The sequence below is a fragment of the Psammomys obesus genome, unplaced genomic scaffold (genome assembly GCF_907164565.1).
Source record: "Psammomys obesus unplaced genomic scaffold, mPsaObe1.curated_primary_1811, whole genome shotgun sequence".
In the NCBI taxonomy this organism is placed as follows: Eukaryota; Metazoa; Chordata; class Mammalia; order Rodentia; family Muridae; genus Psammomys; species Psammomys obesus.
In genome coordinates this window covers 4,964,906-4,982,593 of record NW_026596460.1, presented here as the reverse complement: position 1 = coordinate 4,982,593, position 17,688 = coordinate 4,964,906, and the positions used below count along the sequence as shown (strand labels likewise).

Below are 17,688 nucleotides of genomic sequence, written 5' to 3'. Positions count from 1 at the left end.
ATGTGTTGGATGCTAATTTCTCGTTATCTCCCTTTGCTGGTTCAGTAATATAGACTTAATCATCTTGCGGCTACTCATGTACTGGATATAAGAGCGAGCAGCTCTTTTCTTGTTTTTGTTGCTTCATTTTCTCCTTCCACACGTAATCCTCAAAAAAAAAAAAAAAAGTTGAACTTCCTTAGGCTACTCTTCATGAAAGGGCAGTACATTCTTTCATGTAAAAGTTTTTATTGATTTTTAATTGGAAATAGTTTTTTTTTTTTCAAACAACATATTCTGGTTATAGGTGCTCCTCCCCCAACTCATCTCAGTTCCTCCCCACCTCTCTATCCACCCTGAGCCACATGTTTTCTTGCTTTTTCTCATTATAAAACAAACAGACATCTAACAAAAGAAGAGACAGAGAAAGAAAGAAAGAAAGAAAGAAAGAAAGAAAGAAAGAAAGAAAGAAAGAAAGAAAGAAAGAAAGAGAAAAGAATGGAGGTAAGGACCCAAAAAGAAAAAAATAATAAAATGACATAAAAAAAAAAAAAACCTGACTAGGACAAAACAAACAAATAACAAAAAAATCAAAGAGCGAAAGAAAAAGCACAAGAAACACACATAGGTGCAGAGGCACACACATTGGCAAACACAGAAATCCCCTGAAAACACAAAATCAGAAACCAGAATATATAAGTAAAGACCTGTAGGGTAATATCCTTGAGTTCATTTTGTGTTGGCCATCCACTGTGGGGCATATTCTTGCCTTTAGAGCAGGTTGCGTATCCAGTGAGACTCTACTGGAGAAAACTAATCTTTCATTTATGGGTGTTTATCCACCGGAGAGCGGGTTAGGGATGGAATCTTGTGTCTATCCCAGACATGTGCAGGCCCTGTGCATGCTGCCATGGTCTCTGTGAGGTCATATGTGCATTCATCCTGCTATGCTTAGGTCTTTCCTTGGCGTTCTCTATTTTCTCTAGCTCTTACACTCTTTCCTCCTCTTTCTTGGGGTTCCCTGAGCTGTGTGAGACATGATGGAGACATCCCACTTAGGACTGAGTGTTCCATGGTTTCTCACTCTCTGCACCTAGTCCGGCTTTAGGTCTCTGTATTTATTTCCATCTACTGCAGGAAGAAATGTCTTTGATGATGGCTGAGCAAGGCACTAATCTGTCTACAGGTATAGCAGAACATCATTAAGAGTCATTTTATTGCTATGTTACTTTAGCAAAATAATAGTATTTGGTTATTGCCAGGTCTCTGGTCTATCTAAGCTCAGATACTTGGGCACTCAAGCAGTATCAGGGATGTGTTCCAGTGTCCCTAAATCCAATCAGATATTGGTGGTTTGTTCCACTATCGCACTAGCACATCTTCCATGCAGAACACCATTGCAGCCTGAAGAATCTGCCGCTGGGTTGCTGTTTACCTTTCTCCTTTGTTAGTGTGCTGAGTACCCCCCAGTACTGTGAACACTAGTCATTAGAGGTGAGGCCTCTAGGTAGGCACCAGCTCACCTTTTTCTCCAAATTCAGTGACTTGTTTAGGTGCTGTCTTCAGCAATAGAGCCTTACCATATGTTGATGGAGAACAACCTATAAGCTTAGCAATAGCCTGGGTTGTTTGGGGTTCCCATGGGGCCCCTTTGGCCAACAATGTGATTACATGTAACCCATTCCTAGCACTGGAGGCATCATTTGGTGATGAGGTCTTTGGGGGTTCTGCTTTCCCCATTATTTGGCAATCCCATTTAGATCACCTTTATATGTGTATATTCTGGGAAGCTTCTACCGTTCTAGGTATCTGTATAACCCTTAAATTGCCATCAGTTTTAGCTCTTCATGTACATTCCCTTTCCCTTACCTTTCCTTTCCTTCCCATTTGATTCTCTTGTTCTAGAATCCCCTATCCATCTGTAACTATCTATTTGATTTCACCTTCCTAGGGTGATCCCATTCTCTCATAATCCTTTACTCTATACCTGACTTCTGTGTATATGGATTGCAACATCCACATATAAGTGAATACATACCATGTTTGTCCTTTTGTATCTGCATTACCACATTCAGGAAATTTTTTTCCTAGCTCTACCCATTTGCCTGCAAATTTCATGATGCCTTTTTTTTTTAACAGATGAGTAATAGCCTATTGTATCAATGTACCCCATTTTCTTTATCCATTCTTCTGTTGATAAACATTGGCATTGTTTCCAATCTCTGGCTATTGTGAATAGAGCAGCAATGGACACTGATGAGTCAGTGGTTTTTAGTAGGATGAAGTATCCTTTGAGTATATGCCCAAGAGTGATATAGCTGGATCTTGAGGTAGATCAGTTCTCAGCTTCCCTAGAAAACACCGTACTGATTTTCATAGTGGTTGTACAAGCTGTTGCTCTCCCACCAACAATGGATACATGCTGCCCTTACTCACCATATGAGCTGTTATTTGTTTTATTGATCTTGGCCATTCATAGAGTAAGGTGCAATTTCAAAGTAGTTTTGATTTTCATTTTCCTGGTGACTAAGGGGTTTTGAGCATTTAAATGCTTCCCAGCCATTTGTGTTTCCTCTTTTGAGAATTCTCTGGATTGGTACCCCATTTGTTTTCTTAATTTACAGTTTTTGAGTTCTTTATATATTTTAGATATTAGATCTTTTGGTGGTCATTCTTGGTTGTCAGGCTTGGCTACATCTGGAATTAACAAAAACCCAAATGACTGGACACACCTGTGAAGGATTTTTTTTTAATTAAATCATTTGAAGTGGGAAGAGCCACTTCTAATTTGTAGCTTTAAGATGGAGAGATAAAAAAATCCAGATCTTTTGAGGTAGCATTATCTCCATTTAATCTGGACCACATCTTCTGCTGGCAGCCTATATAAAGAATCTGGAAGAAGGAAGCCTTCCCTAGCAAATCTATTCCCTCACTGGCATCAGAACTTGCTTCTTTGGGATTCCAGTGTGTACCAAGGACCAGTCATCCCATACAGCCTTGTGGACTGAGAGCAGCTACTAGATTCTTGAGCTTTCTACCCATGAGCAGCCATTGCTGGATTATCTGGACCGCAACCAGTAAATCATTCTAATAAATCTTCCTCCTGTATATAGATGCTCACTCTTTAAGCTCTCTTATTCTAGAGAGCTCTGACTAACGCAGCCCTCTCTCAGATGTGTAGTTGGTAAAAAATCTTCTCCAATTCTGTACCTGCTGCTTTGAAAGGACAATAAGGTCAAGCAGTGTTCATAAGTTTGCTGGAAACTAGAAAAGGGGGGGGGGTGTCTTGTTCAAAGACTTGTTAAAGTGAACTGGCCCAGCTGCTCCTCTGGGCTGGCAACATGTTGGATCCCTTGATAAGATGTAGTGTGTCAATTTAAGTGGTCACTGAGGGACTTTGCCCTCAAAGTGAGCTCCTCTTTATTCCTCAAGGTGAAGCATTTCCTTTCTCCATCTGTCCGCAAAGTCTCTCATTCAGTTTTGTTTCTTTCACCTGGGGCTTGATAAAGTTTACAGTTTTAATTATAATTACCTCTCCATAATCCCTTATTTACACTTAACATGTAAAAGTGATGCTCTCTTCTTTCATCACTTATAGGTATGTATAGATGTGATATTTTCATGAAGTAAACCTTGGCTTTTCTGGCTCACAATCATTTTTTAGCTGCATTCCAGGGATACAATGACATCTTCTAGTCTCTGGATGCACCAGGCAGGAGTAGAACACTCATATACAGAATTTTATGAAGCCTACATTCAGAGGCTAGACATAGAGAATGGTACCTGCACCACTAAAGCTTTTCTCTGGATGAGTCAAAAGATTTTCCTGCACAGTGATGGATAAGGATGGCCCTTTGAGGACCAGGCAGAAACAGGCATTGGTACTCTGCTTCTGATCTTCCCTGCAATTACAGGCTTGTTTAGAATATGTTAGTGCAGGGAATATCCACAGCCAACCTGGTGTATATTTGGGGTGGCAGGCACCTCTGTGAATGAGAGACATCCTGCCTTGACAAAGTCTCCATGCAATGGGAAATATCACACAGGTCATTATCAAGGGGATGGCTGATGTGGAAAGAAGGCTCACAGGCTGTACAGCCTGAACATGAGGACATGGCCTGAAAAAAAAAGAAAGATCTTTAAGCTAGGAACTGGAGAAGGAGTAAAAACAAAAAAGGAGGAGGAGAGGTTGGTGGAGGGGAGGCGGAGACCTTAAAATCAACAACATATTAATCCAAGTCAATATAGAGAAGGTTCTTCCTTAAAAGAACACAGCTCATGTAGCGCTTTCATGTGTGAAAGGCCTCTCTGTCGGCCCCAAGTTGTTAGATAGTCCCCAACCCCAGCCACGATTCCACAGTGTGGGTCCCAAGATGGCAAGTTTTTATTAAACACAGTACCAAACCACATAAATTATTTTTACTGGCATTCAGAAAACACATAAAATATAAGTTGAAATTATTTTTATTTCCAAAAGATTATAGGCCATTTATATTTGCTGTCTGGATAAAGGTCAGTGACTATTTAATGAGAAAAATGTGACTTTCTTATGATAAATGTAAGCCATGCATTATGAGTCTTCACTTTTGAAAGTATAATTCTAATTAGATGTTCATTCTAACAAAGAGGAAGCCTCAAAGCCAGAAATGCCTTTACTTTTTTTTTTTTTATGAAGTACAAGAAAGTCAGGTATACAAGGGCAAGAAAGATACAGAAACAGAGAACAGTCTAGAGGTGAGAAAATGGGATATAGTGGTCCAAACAACATGGACATTATGTCTAGAAGAAAGAAAGAGCTGTGTGAGATGCAAATTGGGAAATATATAGAGGCGCCAAGTCATGGAAAACTGCATCAACTATTATATACAGAGGAAGAACTATCATTGGGTGGGTACACTTGGGAGAAGTTGGGGGAGGGGAAAGAATATGATCAAAATATAATATATAAAATTTTGAATTAATATATACTGTATGCAAAAATACAATTAAAAATAAAAATCATCAGGGCAGTGCACAACAGAAGCAAATAATTAAATAAATAATGAAGAACTTAAAACAGAAGTGGTCCATTTCAGTACTTCCAACCCCATCTCATACAGAGGCACATTGTATGACGGTGTGCCTCTGTATATTCATTTAAGTCTGTACTGGCAGAGAGCTAAATATTGCCTGTATCTTGGTTTTCTTATTTCTATGGCCCATCATTGGTCTCTTATTTTGTAAATATTTGTTTCTTTCTCATCTGCCTAAAGCAATCTAGAATTGTATCTGATTTACTTTAATAAAGAGCTGACAGCTAATATCTGGGCAGAAAGTGGAAGGTGGCTCTTCCAGGCAGAGAGAGAGAGTCTGGGAGAAGACATCAGAGACAGTAGATTCAGCCAACAGATGGACCAGAGTGGAGCAGAGATGGATCAGAATGGCCATGTCGTGGGATGTATTGTCAGGATTAGGTGTATTAGAGTAGTTGGGAGACTGCTTAGCAGAAGGCCTGAGCTTTAAATATTAATAAACCTCTGTGTCATTATTTATATCACTGGCGCATCCAAGATAGTCCCACTATGTGACTTTTTCTAAGTTATTATTTCAAACATTTTTGAAAAAAAATTTCTAGGGAATGGAAAGCTATCTCAGTGAAGAACACTGGCTAGTTTTCCAGAGGACCTGGGGGTAATGGAAGTTTTGGTTTCTTTAAAAACTCAGTTATGTTATGTAAATATGTTTTAGTTTGGGCTTTCGTTTGTCCACAGCTGATAACTGCCTCCTGTGGGTCGTGGTCTTTGCTTGCTGATAATGACCTGCTGATAATGTGCAGCAGAGAGAGGTGTAGTCTAGGACTTTGAGCAATAGAAATACAAGATCCCAGCAAGACCAGGTGGCTTGGAGGAGACAGATGGAGAGAAATGTTTCGGTGCAGTGGCTTGGAGGAAACTGCTTGCTGCATTAGCTGTTGAAGGAGATTGGTATAGGCCCCCCAAAACCCATTGACTCTAAGCAGCCAGGAGAAATAAAGGGGTCTGCGCCCCCTCTCCTCACTAACCTTCTCTCTCTTACCTAGGGTTAAAAGGCTGGTGGAAGGGAAGTAGAGGCTTAAATACCCCCAAATAAAATAGTTTAAAAACGAGAGCGACACCCCGGTTCAATTCCCAGTGACCACATGGCAGCTCACAATTGTCTGTAGTTTAGGTCCAAGTGATTTGACAGCCTCAGACAGACATACATGCAGGCAAAAAGACCAACGCATATAAAATTAAAATAAAGAAACCGTTAAAAATGGTTTCCATAGCTATGAGTAATATGCTTACATTATGAAATTTCAAAGTGTGTAATGCCATGAAATTTCTGAAACAACAGAAAAAAAAAAAGAATAACATTTCCTCAACCATCTCTTGGTCTAACTATAATGATTAAAGTTTTGGGCAATCTGATCAAGCTTAGTTTTTCTCCTTAATCCCAAAGGCAACATCTGTGTCCCAATTATGTACTAAAAGTCTGCAACTTGAACTTCGTCTCCTTGACCTGGATCATCTTCCATTGCTTGAACTAATCGAGTTTAAAAGGTGTAGATCAGATGTGCAAAGCTGGGATCCTGTGTCCTTTATGCCTTTCAAACCAATTTGTGTCTGAATTGCAGACAAAGGAGAACTGATTTGACCTAAAGTAAGAAAGTAGTTCATCAAAGAGACTCAACGAAAGCACACCAGGGCCCTGTACAGGGAGCAGCCAAAATTTAGTTTAAGAGAAATCACAAGAAGAAAGTCTGGGCTTGTATCTAACTTATTGTTCTTTATTATTGGTTGAGAATCCCATACATGCATATAAGGTGCTTTAATCAAAACCTCTCCCCATTTCCTTCTCATCCCTCCCCTATCCCTTTGCTCCTAAACACGTGTGCTCATTTTTTAAGCCCACCGAGTCCACTTAGTGCTGTATGGCATGTGTGTGGTGCAAAGGGAGCCTCTCAGGGGTTACATGTCTAAAGCTGACTCTCCTCTCAGCAGGCACAGATTGCCAACAGCTTTCCAACTAGAGTGAGACTCCATGACACCCCCCCACACTCACGCCTGGGCTTTGTCTGAGTTTACTGTTCTTGAATATTATTCTCCTATGTTGCTAGAAATAGAGCTATAAAATTATGAAAAGAATTTTTTTTTTTTTACTCAAGCATAATATGTGGGCCACAGATAATTAACCATGAGCATAAAAGCAAGAATTGAGACTGTTTGCAGGGTTAAGAAGAAACTACCACTCTAGATCCTAAAGAAACATAGTGTGTACAAAGTTAGGTTTTTGTTTTGTCTCTTAGATAACCCATTAATTCTTGCATTACATTTCGACTCAACTCTCCCTCCCCTCACAATTAAGAATGCTGAAGAGCATTGCATAATTTATATAAATATGTATAAATATTTAGTGATTTCTGTTGGAAATAAAGCTGACTGACAAAAAAAAAAAAAAAAAAAAAAAAAGAGAGAATATCACCAGTTTGGGAACAGAAATTTCTTAGTTCAAATATTTTCCCAAGGCTGGTATCCCAAGGCACACAAGTCTATACAAAGTAAAGAGAAAATCAGACAGCAAAGCCACTTAGAGATTTAACCTGGTATTTAGTCAAAATTCAATAATAAGCATAGGAAAAAAGTTAAAGGTCATTAAGCTTTCGTCTATTTTTTGGGCAAATTTTTGTTAAAATCATAAACCTATTGAGGATAAGATCTATAGTTTATCATTATTATGTACATCTGTCAAACTCTTCTCAGCTTCGACTACAGAAGTTGTTTTAATATCCACGTCATTTTCTCCTGTGTGATGAGCAAAGGTTACCTGTATCTGCCTTGGAAGTCTGCTGGGAAATTATCTGTGTCATTCATAGAAAATGCTGTACACAAGTCCTAGGACAATGGACTGACTTTTCTTCTGTGTTAGGAGTCTTTGGTGATCTTTCATATAGCAAGTATTTCCTTAGTGCTTTCCTTGTGCGAAGCACCACCCAAGCGATACTGGAGATATCTAAGCAAATGGTCCCTGAGTTGAGGATGTACTGATGAGATGGAAAGGCATGTTTTCTAGGTTCATTATCACAAGGAGCTTTCTCAAGAAAGCATAGAATGATATTTAAAACAAGCCAAAATATGTTTTAAAGACAAACAGTTGATAAAACAGTTAAGGCAGCGAGTATCCCAAGCCAGAATACAGTAGAACAGTATGATGCTTCCTCATTCCTCCCCATCACACCCCAGCGCCCACCTCCCAACTTCCTCCTCCACAGCCCTTACTCCTCTATGTACATCCTCAGGGGGTGATCCTGCCAGCAAGGAAAGCTGGCCAGGTCAGTAGCCATGTCCTTCTGAATAGGCCAGCCCCAGGCCTCAAAGAAAGGAACCAGGTTCTTCTGCACCTTTTCAGAGAACAACTTCAGCCATATGTTCATCTTGCACTCATTGTTCTGGGGGATGTGAGAAAAGGTTTGGTACTCAGCAAAGAGCTGGATGAATGGCTCCCACCCAAAGGCCTCCTGGAGCTGGGAAGAGAAAGAAAAGGAAGAATGTGGTGTTGAGTGTCCCAAAGTGACTGCTGCCTGTTCGTGGTCATAGGTATTATCTTACAGTCAGTGAGTTCTTCCTATCATCAGCTTCAAAACCATTGACTGCCCTATCCTGGGTCCTGTGTCTCCCTATGAATGCTACCTCATTGGATCACAGTAGCTCTTGATCATCAAACTTTATCCCTCAGTCCAGTAAAGGTGCTCGCAGGAGCCATACTATGTAAAAAGATAAATGACAGTCACTATTATTAGTTTTATTTTTTAAAAATGTATTATCCAGAACTTAAGTGCATTCTCTAGTGTAAGAATCGAGGTATGCATTGATTGATACCATATCTCATTCACTCTTCAAAAGCAGTGAAGGGAAAATTTAGAATGTAGCAGCCTAAGAAGCCAGGGCTTTCTGGTAACTCCTGGTTTTAAGTTCTCAATCTGTCATTTACGAGGGTTTTGCTCTTGGATATGGTGATTCAGTTCTTTATGACTTCAGAGCCTCTGACAAGGGAGCTACATAAGCCCTCTGCATAGGGTGGTGGTAGACAGGGCAACAGGTCTAGTGTGGACAGAAGCTGTGATGACTTGGCATGAAAATTGGAAGCACATTTTTGGGAGGAGACAGGGAGATATGCTTATCCACAGGAAATGAACTAATTTTGTAAATTCATTGTTCTCCCATTGGTTGGTCATTATTTATTCAAACAATCCTTCTGCTTCTAGTGGGATTGTCAAAGCCCAGGAAACTTTTTAATAGATTTATTTCCTATAGTACCTACTTAATGCAGCTGCCCTGTAGACATGCTCCTGTCATTATAAGAGGCTGTTAATAGTCACTCATCCCGTAAAAGTAAGAAAGACAAAACACAACAAAATAATGGCTATTATGAAAGTTATTAGGGGATGAAGGAAAAAGCCAGTGAGAGGAAGAGCGGTAGCAGTCTCAGGAATATCTGATTCAGAGCCTTCCCTCTAAGTCAAGTTTCAGGATAGTACTGACAAACGCACTATGTAATGTTTCTTAGAAAACTTTCCATTTTCATGACTATTCCAAAATGATGGGTCAGGGAGCGGCATGGGTCACTTATATCAAACAAGTGTGCAAGCTGAAGGGTACTACCAGTGGTACTACCAGGAGTGGTGGAGGCGGCTCAGGTTTGTGGGAGTGATATACGAGTCAGAGAACTGTAGCCTGACTACATGACTGAGGAGTCTTGTCTTCACCTTGTCCCTGAATTTGCTCAGTACCTGCAGATATGTCTCCAGTGCTGTCCAGACACTCCAGTTGCACAGGGGTGCTCCCTTCTGAAGATGTTCTTTGATCCTCCTCTCTCGTTCTTCAGGTTTCAGGGCAGGGTGGGCTTGAGCCCTGGGAATGCCCAGGACTGTCTCATGGACATAGACTGACCAGAGGTTGCAGGTGGCCTCGGTGGTGTGGGGGGGGGAACTCCCAGCCCCGGCGCTGCTGATTGTGGCCCAGCTCATGGATGGGTCCCCACAGGCCCTTACTTCGTATGGTTGTCAAATTGACGAGTTCCTGCACAGACTCCAGGTGGCACATGATGGGGTATCCCGAATGCATCCAGCCTGGCCATGCAGAGAAATAGATGGAGCATGAGTGCAGCATCTGCCTCAACTTTCTCCTCCCACCCATTTCACTGATGAGCTTCTCCATTACAATCCTGGCTGTATCTAGTGATTGCACACTATAGGAGCCGGCTGGAAAGCACATGGCTTTCCTACAGTAATTGACCCGTTCCCAGATTCTCCCAACTGAGTTTTGGCCTTGTCCTCACACTAACCCTGAAACACCTTTCAGAAGATACTTTATATAACTGTCCTTCCTGGAACTTGATGCTTTGTTTTCAGGAGCTTCCTTTGACTGTGAGTCTAGGCTATGATGCCCTATGTCTGAACCAGAGAAGTGAGGTTCATGTCAGTCTTTCCCCAAATCAGCATTGTTAACCAGATTTGCATAGCATAATAGAGACAGTTTTGTAGTTAAGAATTTATCTTCCTTATGTGAGAACCAGGACCCTGGACCGTATCCCTACATTTATATATCTTCCCTGCAAAGCACTGGGTACCAGTACCTACCACAGACATCTGTATTCACCCTGCCCTTTCATGTTCAGTTCTGACTTATATCTAAAGAGTGTAGTCCATTTTGAATATTATTTTTGAAAAGATCTTAATGAACACTGGTCACCTCCTAGCACCTAGTTTCTGGGCATATTTACTGTCTTTGGAAACTGCATCATATAATAGGTCAATGATGTGCCTTTTATTTCTAAGTAGCTTTCACCCCCATCATGGTCCATGCTTTTATTTTCTCCCTCTCCACACACCTTGCACTTTAATGACAAAATTATGTTTTACAACTCTGGGAACTACATGAAATGTAAAACAGAGTTTTCTCATTAGAGCACTAGGGCACCCACCGGCTGAGATCTGCACATCAGCGACAATTCTTTCAGGCCTTTGGAAAGGGAAGGGCTGGGCTGCTAGCCTGGCCACAGCCTGCATCATCTCATCCCAGAGCTTGAGCAGAGGCTCTGGATCCTCCAGATCCTTGAGGCTCGTAGTTGGCACTGTCAGGATGATGTTGTCTGTGGCCAGCTCTCCCCAGGGGCCCAGGTTCTCCTGGATACAGCTCTTCCACTCCTTCAGCGATGTCTTACCTAGAAAAACATAGCATGGTACCTGCCACCCATTTCCATTTGAGGAGAGACAGACAGAGACAAATACAGAGAAACAGACAGAAAGACACAGATAAAGACAGAGAGAAATGGAGGCAGAGAGAGACAGACATAAACAGCCAGAAAGAGAGAGTAGGAGAAAGAGAGAACGAGAGAGGGAGGGAGGGAGGGAAGGAGGGAGGGAGGGAGGGAGGGAAATTCCAGAAAGAAAGCACGGATATAATGACCTTTGATCATGCAGGTCCATAGTCTTTGGTTGAAGGACAAGCTGTGCAACTATTCTGTTGCACCCAAAGTCTCCATAGACATAGGGCAACCTACCTACTGTCTGCAGACTCATGTTGACTAGTTCTGTTTTTTTTCTCTCTCTCTTTACTGATCCTTGTTATTAACAACAACCCCGCAGTCACCAAGGTGCCTGCAGCTCAATCTTCCCTCAATGTCCAGTGTACTTACCTAGTTTGTAGTATGGGGAAGGCACTGCCTTCCCGATGGTAACAGATACTGGGCCAAGTTGGCAGCCCTTGGGCACAATGATGTACAGGAGACCACCCCAGAGGCAGGAGACTGACCGTTGGATTCTGTCCATACAACACCGGTAAGTTACCACAGGGGCTCAAAACAGCTTTTTGGCCTTGCTAAGGTCATCGGTGTGACATCCAACCTGCACCTGGACAGAAAATTGCACTACATGATGAGAGGGTGGTGATTATATATGGAATCCTAACAGCTCTCTTCTGTGAAGGATGTATACAACCAAGAAAACTGTAACACTCCAAAGTCTTCTGGACTTAATAGTATAATTTAAACTTTTATGGATATAAAAGTCCTACAGTCAGTTTCCATTTGATATGAGTTGGCTAATCACCGGGCATAACTCGTAGAGAATCCTGGGCTCTTATATGAGACTTGAACACCGGGTGGCTCTGCTTTAGTGAGGCAGGGTATCCAAGTCCACCCTTTGTTCAGATCCAAGTCCATCCAGATGCTACAGAATCTGGCCAGGAAGCAGAGAACTCATCCTCTCCTCTCTGCCCAGCTCACTCTTACTTGCTCTGTCTAGAGTTCTGGGATTACCTTTTTACCTTTATCTGACTGAAGCAGAAAAATCACAGAGAATGCTGATATAAGAGTGCCTAACAAGCCAGGCGGCGGTGGTGGCACACACCTCTAATCTGAGCACTCAAGAGGCAGAGGCAGGCAGACCTCTGTGAGTTAGAGGCCAGCCTGCTCTAGAGAATGAGTTCCAGGCTACATACAGAAACCTTATCTCAAAAGTTAAAAAAAAAAAAGAGCTCCTAACTGCAGTAGGAAATGAGAAAATGATGCTCAGAGCTGAAAAGGCAGAAGAATTTAAATTCTAAATGGAAGTCACGATGCTGGTAATGGGATTAGCACAACCTTCAGATGTCAAGATAAAGAGGTAAAACTCAGGTCTCTGCTACCAGGAAAACTGGTGAGTGCTGGTATATAAGGCTACTCTTTTTCCTCTAAGCAGGTAAGATTGTCACACATGGAAATCAGTTAGGAATGAGCTTAGGTCATTAGTAGGTTGAACGTTCTGCTGTCCTGTCCATCTACAAGAGGGGTAGAATAACCCTCCCCTGATATCTTTCTCAGTAGCAGAGAGTGAACAACTGTGTGGTGTGGGGGAATCTTGGCTGTTTGGGGGGAGGTGCTGGTTCTGGTGTTTAGCCTTACCTTCAGGCCAGCAGAAGCAGCAGGTTCAGAGAGAAAGATCTCTGCACTTTGTCCTTCCAGGAGGTAGAGCCCAGTGCTCATCCAGGCATCACTGTCACCTGACAAGTCATAGAGAAGGCTGAGTTCCTCTTCCTACCTGGCCTGACTCTACCTGGAACCTCCTACAGATGACACTTTTACTCTACAAACGCCAAGTCATTCCTCCACACTTCCTAGACCCATTCCTCTTTGGCTCAATTAAGCACAGTCCCAGCTCTCACAGTCTTAGAAGTATCTAGGAAAGCATGGAGCTAGCCTTCCTGAGGATCAGAACCTTTCAGGTTCTGCAAAGTCTGCCAAACCCACTTTCTCCCAGACCAAGAACACTCTGGGCATTCTCTGCTTATGCCATACCTGGGTTGGTTCCATTGATCTCCACCGTAATTGGGTGCTCTGAGGGGCAGAGATTGGAGGAGTCAGTCTGAGTGCCAAGGCTATGAGCTAGCTGGGAGCAGTCAGTCCCAGAATGTGCTAGCTCTGTGGCTATATGTAGCATTGCAGCCTCGCAGGAATGACTGGAAATTGGATTTCTCTTGCTCACAGCTGGGAGGCCTGACTGTCGCAGCATCTTCCTCAAGATCCGGTGCACAGATATATAAGCAGGAATTCCCTGGGCAGGTATCTGAAGGAAGCCAGAAGCATCTACTCCCAACCTTACCAAATACTTCTTTTCTAAGTTCCCACCTTTGTGGTTCAACATAGCCTGGAACTCAGAGAGAGCCCTTCGAAAGTGGTAGTCCCTTATCTCTGCAGGGAGGACAGGGAAACAGCCGGGGCTGAGGGTCCGAGGCAAGATGCTGAGGCCAAAGGTGTTGAGTATGATGTTCCCAGGGAAACCACCCAAAGCAGAGCTGCCTGGGTTCTGGGAAGCCCACCACCAGGACTGGCCACCAATGAGCAAGCCTCCACCCTCTGCGACAAACTCCTGTATTTTCTTGGCATCCTGGTCACTATAAGCCACACAGCAGTAGACACACATGTCATTGGCCAAATGGGACTTCAGGCTGCATTTCAACCCACGCTCCAACAATAAGGAATGCAGATTTTTGAGGCACTTGTTCACCCCAATATTGTCTCCCTGATCTTTAGCCAACCAACGTATAGCATTGAACAAAAAGGGCTCCATCTTAGAATCACAGAGCATGGCCTCATGTGCAGCCAACACCACGCGGCCACGGCCATAGTGGGCAGCAGCTAAGAAGCAGCTAAGGTCAGTATCTAGCCCCAGAGAAAAGGCCAGGGACCCATGCACCAGCAGCTGGGAGGGGACACCTCCAGTCTTGATGTCCAACTTAGAGATCCCATCCAGAAGCTGCTCCTGGTCACGCCTGAGCACCTCCCAACACCTGGGAAGAAGATGAGAGAGATGAAGAGGCTGTATTCAGCTAAAGAGTCATGAACTACAGCCCAGTGAGTGAAGAAAGATGACATGGTTCTCGACATGGTTCATGACAATAGTCTTCTGTTTCTTACCAACAACATTTTGGGATTTAATACTGTGTGTCTTGTCAACCTAATGCATTTTCTCGTGTCTTACAATTAATTGCATATTATTGTTCATGTTTACTCTTGCTTAGCAGCACACAAAACACCAGTGCGACTCATAACTGAGGCTATCTTAGATTTGAAAAAGGAGGTAGTGCTCTTATTCATATATACTAAAATCCATATTCTCCAAATGAACCCTTCCAAGAATTCTTAATATTAGCCATCCAAGTGAATATTCTGGCTTGAATTTTGTTTCTTGAACATTATTAAGGAATATAAATAAAGCTGGACAACTTAACATATCAGATAGAGACCTCATCAACACATATAAACAAAGTAGGAAAAGCTAGTGTATTGGAGAAGAGACAACGCTCTTACTATGCTTCTCCTGGAGTGAGTCTTCAGATGTAAGACCATGGAAACATCACACTGGACTCTCTACAGGCTTGCTCAGAAATAGGATTTTTTTACTTAATTTACATAGCCATATATCTTTTAGAAATTCTCACTTAGGGCATGTGGGATGGCTGAGAGAGTAAATGGTGATGACCTGAGTTCAGTTTCTGGGACCCGTGTAGTAAAACTCCTGAATGTCCTCTGACCATGGCATGTGTGCTCACCTCTACACACATGCGTGCACATTGGACTCCCACACAGATACATATATGTACATCACATACTCACTAAAGAAGTATAAAAAAATTTAAAATCCTTACTTAAATCTGATAGTTTATCATGTTCTACTGAGAAATGGCCAACGTAGAAAAAAATTTTAGGTTTTCTATTTCAGGAATTAAAAAAAAATTCTAAATATATCAAATACCAAACGATAGGGAATGGGTTAAAAAAATAATGTTATCCCCATATAGTAAGTCAGTGATAAGATAGTATTGGGAATGGCTTAATGGAACGTAAAAATTAGACTCCCAAAAGACTGCTTCAATATTTTTTAAATGCTAAAATCTCAAAATCATAAAGCTATTCATTGAAACAGTATCTACCCCATGGCTGTCAAAATGTCTTCTGGAATCATCTTGACTATGAGAGTTATAGGTAATTTTAATATAATTGTATCAACATAGTTTTAAATAAGTCAAATATTTTTAAAATTTTAAAATAAAGTTTAAATTAGTTTATTTATTGAAGCAGTAAAACATGACTGGAAGGAAGTACCTGTTGTGCCTTGCTTCTCCTTAATTCCGTATCCGCACAGAAAAGAGGAAATATCGTGTCTTAACTTCATCATCTCATTTTCAAACAAACACAGCAAATGTCAGGCGTGTGGGCTCAGGGTTCACTTTTGTGTTTTCCCCCTGTAGCTTTATTCTGAGTTGTGCTGACACTGACCTACAAGAACTGGTAATAAAACAGGCCAGCCTCCTGTGTTCCTCCGTAAGTCCTCACAGGCTTCTAGAAATCTCAGCTGCTGGTAGAAAGCTTTCAGCACAAGGAGTAATGTTTACAGAAATCAGCTACTTGATTTGGATTCTGCTATAATTCATTGAGTGGGTCAGTCTGTGTATTTCAACTAGTCAAAATGTGATTAATTTTATCTTGGCAAAGTAATGAGATAATCATAAGAATGCTACTCTATTTTCCAAAGTCAGCATTTCTCATTTATTTCTGTGAGTTTATAGACATAATTAGTTTACTAGCTAAAATAGTGTCTGATATACTTTTGACATCTTAGTTATCATATAACACATATAACATATAAATACACTAACAAGATCTGATTTTTAGGAAATCTTTATGTCTGATAAGCAAGGAACATAATACTGGCCATTATTATGGTATAAATTCCATTCCATTCCAAAGTCTAGACCGAAGCACCTAGAACATGGCCTTGATTGAAAAATAGTATCATTTTACTAATAACCAGCTAGCTAGGTTAAGATAAAACTATAGGCCTCTCTGTGCATGGTCCTTGGTTGATTCATCAGTCTCTGCAAGTCACCCTAAGCCTAGATATTTTCGCTCTGTTGGTCTCCTTGTGGAGCTCCTGTCCCTCTAGGTCTTTCTGTCTCCCCCTTCTTTGATAAGATTCCCTGCACTCTGCCCAAAGTTTGGCTACGAGTCTCAGCATCTGCTTTGATACTCTGATGGATAGAGTCTTTCAAAGCCTTCCCCTTTGGAAGGCTCCTGTCCTGTTCCCTGTCTTCTCCTACTTCTGATGTCTATCCTGTTTGCCCTCCTGAATGAGGATTAAGCCTCTTCCCTAGGGTCCTCCTTGTTGTTTAGCTTCTTTAGGATTATAAATTTTAGTATGCTTATCCTATACTATATGTCTAGTATTCACTTATAAGTGAGTAGATGTAGCCTATGGACAGCTCAGTCTCCATGTTGGTTCCGTAGTAAGGGGGAGCATGGGCTCTTTGATCACCTCCCCCTGGCAAGGTGGCCTAACTAGGCCACAGAGAAAGAGGATCCAGTCCCAATGAGACCTGATAGGCTAAGGTCAGATAGAAGGAGAGGAGGACCTCCTCTATCAGTGGACTAGGGAAGGGGGAAAGGGAAGGGGGGTGGGACTGGGAGAGGATGAGGGAGGGGGCTATAGCCGGGATAGAAAGTGAATGAACTGTAATTAATAATAGGAAAGAAAAAAAATTAAAAAAGAATAAATGGAAGTGAGTACATTGAAGCACCAAGTCACTTCTTTGCTGCATCAGTTTACATGGTTTATGCCAATAAAATGCATTTTATTGAATAAGAAAAAGATCGATAAAATCATACTTAAGTAAAGTGTTTCAATATGGCCAGTGTCGGTAAAGAGGAGGAAGATCAGAACATTAAGAATGCATACAAGAAGAATGTGAAGAGGAAGTCACTAGGATGATGCCAAGGGACAGTTCAGCACGGATTGCCACCAACACAAAAGAATCAGGAGGGATTAGCTTATAAGTAGTGTGATCTCAGATAACACACACCAAAACCTAGGAGACTAACAATTTCTATTGCTTCAGCACTGTGCCCTTTGTCACAATAGCCACAGTAGCTCTAGGAAGCTATGTACAAATTGTCAGCAAAACCTCCCATGTGCACCTGCTTATGTGCTATTTTCATTTTACCACAGTGGGTTGTGAGGCTTTTTACACAACCTTGATTCCTTTCACACAAATTCTTACCTGGAAACAGTCGATGTTTATGGATTATGTGAAATCCAAACTGTGAAATAAGAATCAAGCTGATTACAACCTGAGATCCCTGGACAGAGAGCTTTCTACCTTCCAGGACTGTGGTGAG

The 17,688-nt window shown here is 41.7% G+C and overlaps 1 protein-coding gene across 1 annotated transcript in view; it reads right to left on the bottom strand.

Moving 5' to 3' along the window:
* Nucleotides 1-7,454: 7,454 nt before the first annotated feature.
* Nucleotides 7,455-17,688, bottom strand: part of LOC129669978 (TRPM8 channel-associated factor 2-like) — a 30,068-nt gene continuing 19,834 nt past the window's right edge. The window contains 7 exon segments of the mRNA XM_055598345.1: nucleotides 7,455-8,500; nucleotides 9,767-9,961; nucleotides 9,963-10,105; nucleotides 10,960-11,199; nucleotides 11,674-11,887; nucleotides 12,919-13,016; nucleotides 13,312-14,303. Coding sequence (XP_055454320.1) covers nucleotides 8,252-8,500; nucleotides 9,767-9,961; nucleotides 9,963-10,105; nucleotides 10,960-11,199; nucleotides 11,674-11,887; nucleotides 12,919-13,016; nucleotides 13,312-14,303 — 2,131 coding nt within the window. The 3' untranslated portion in view covers nucleotides 7,455-8,251.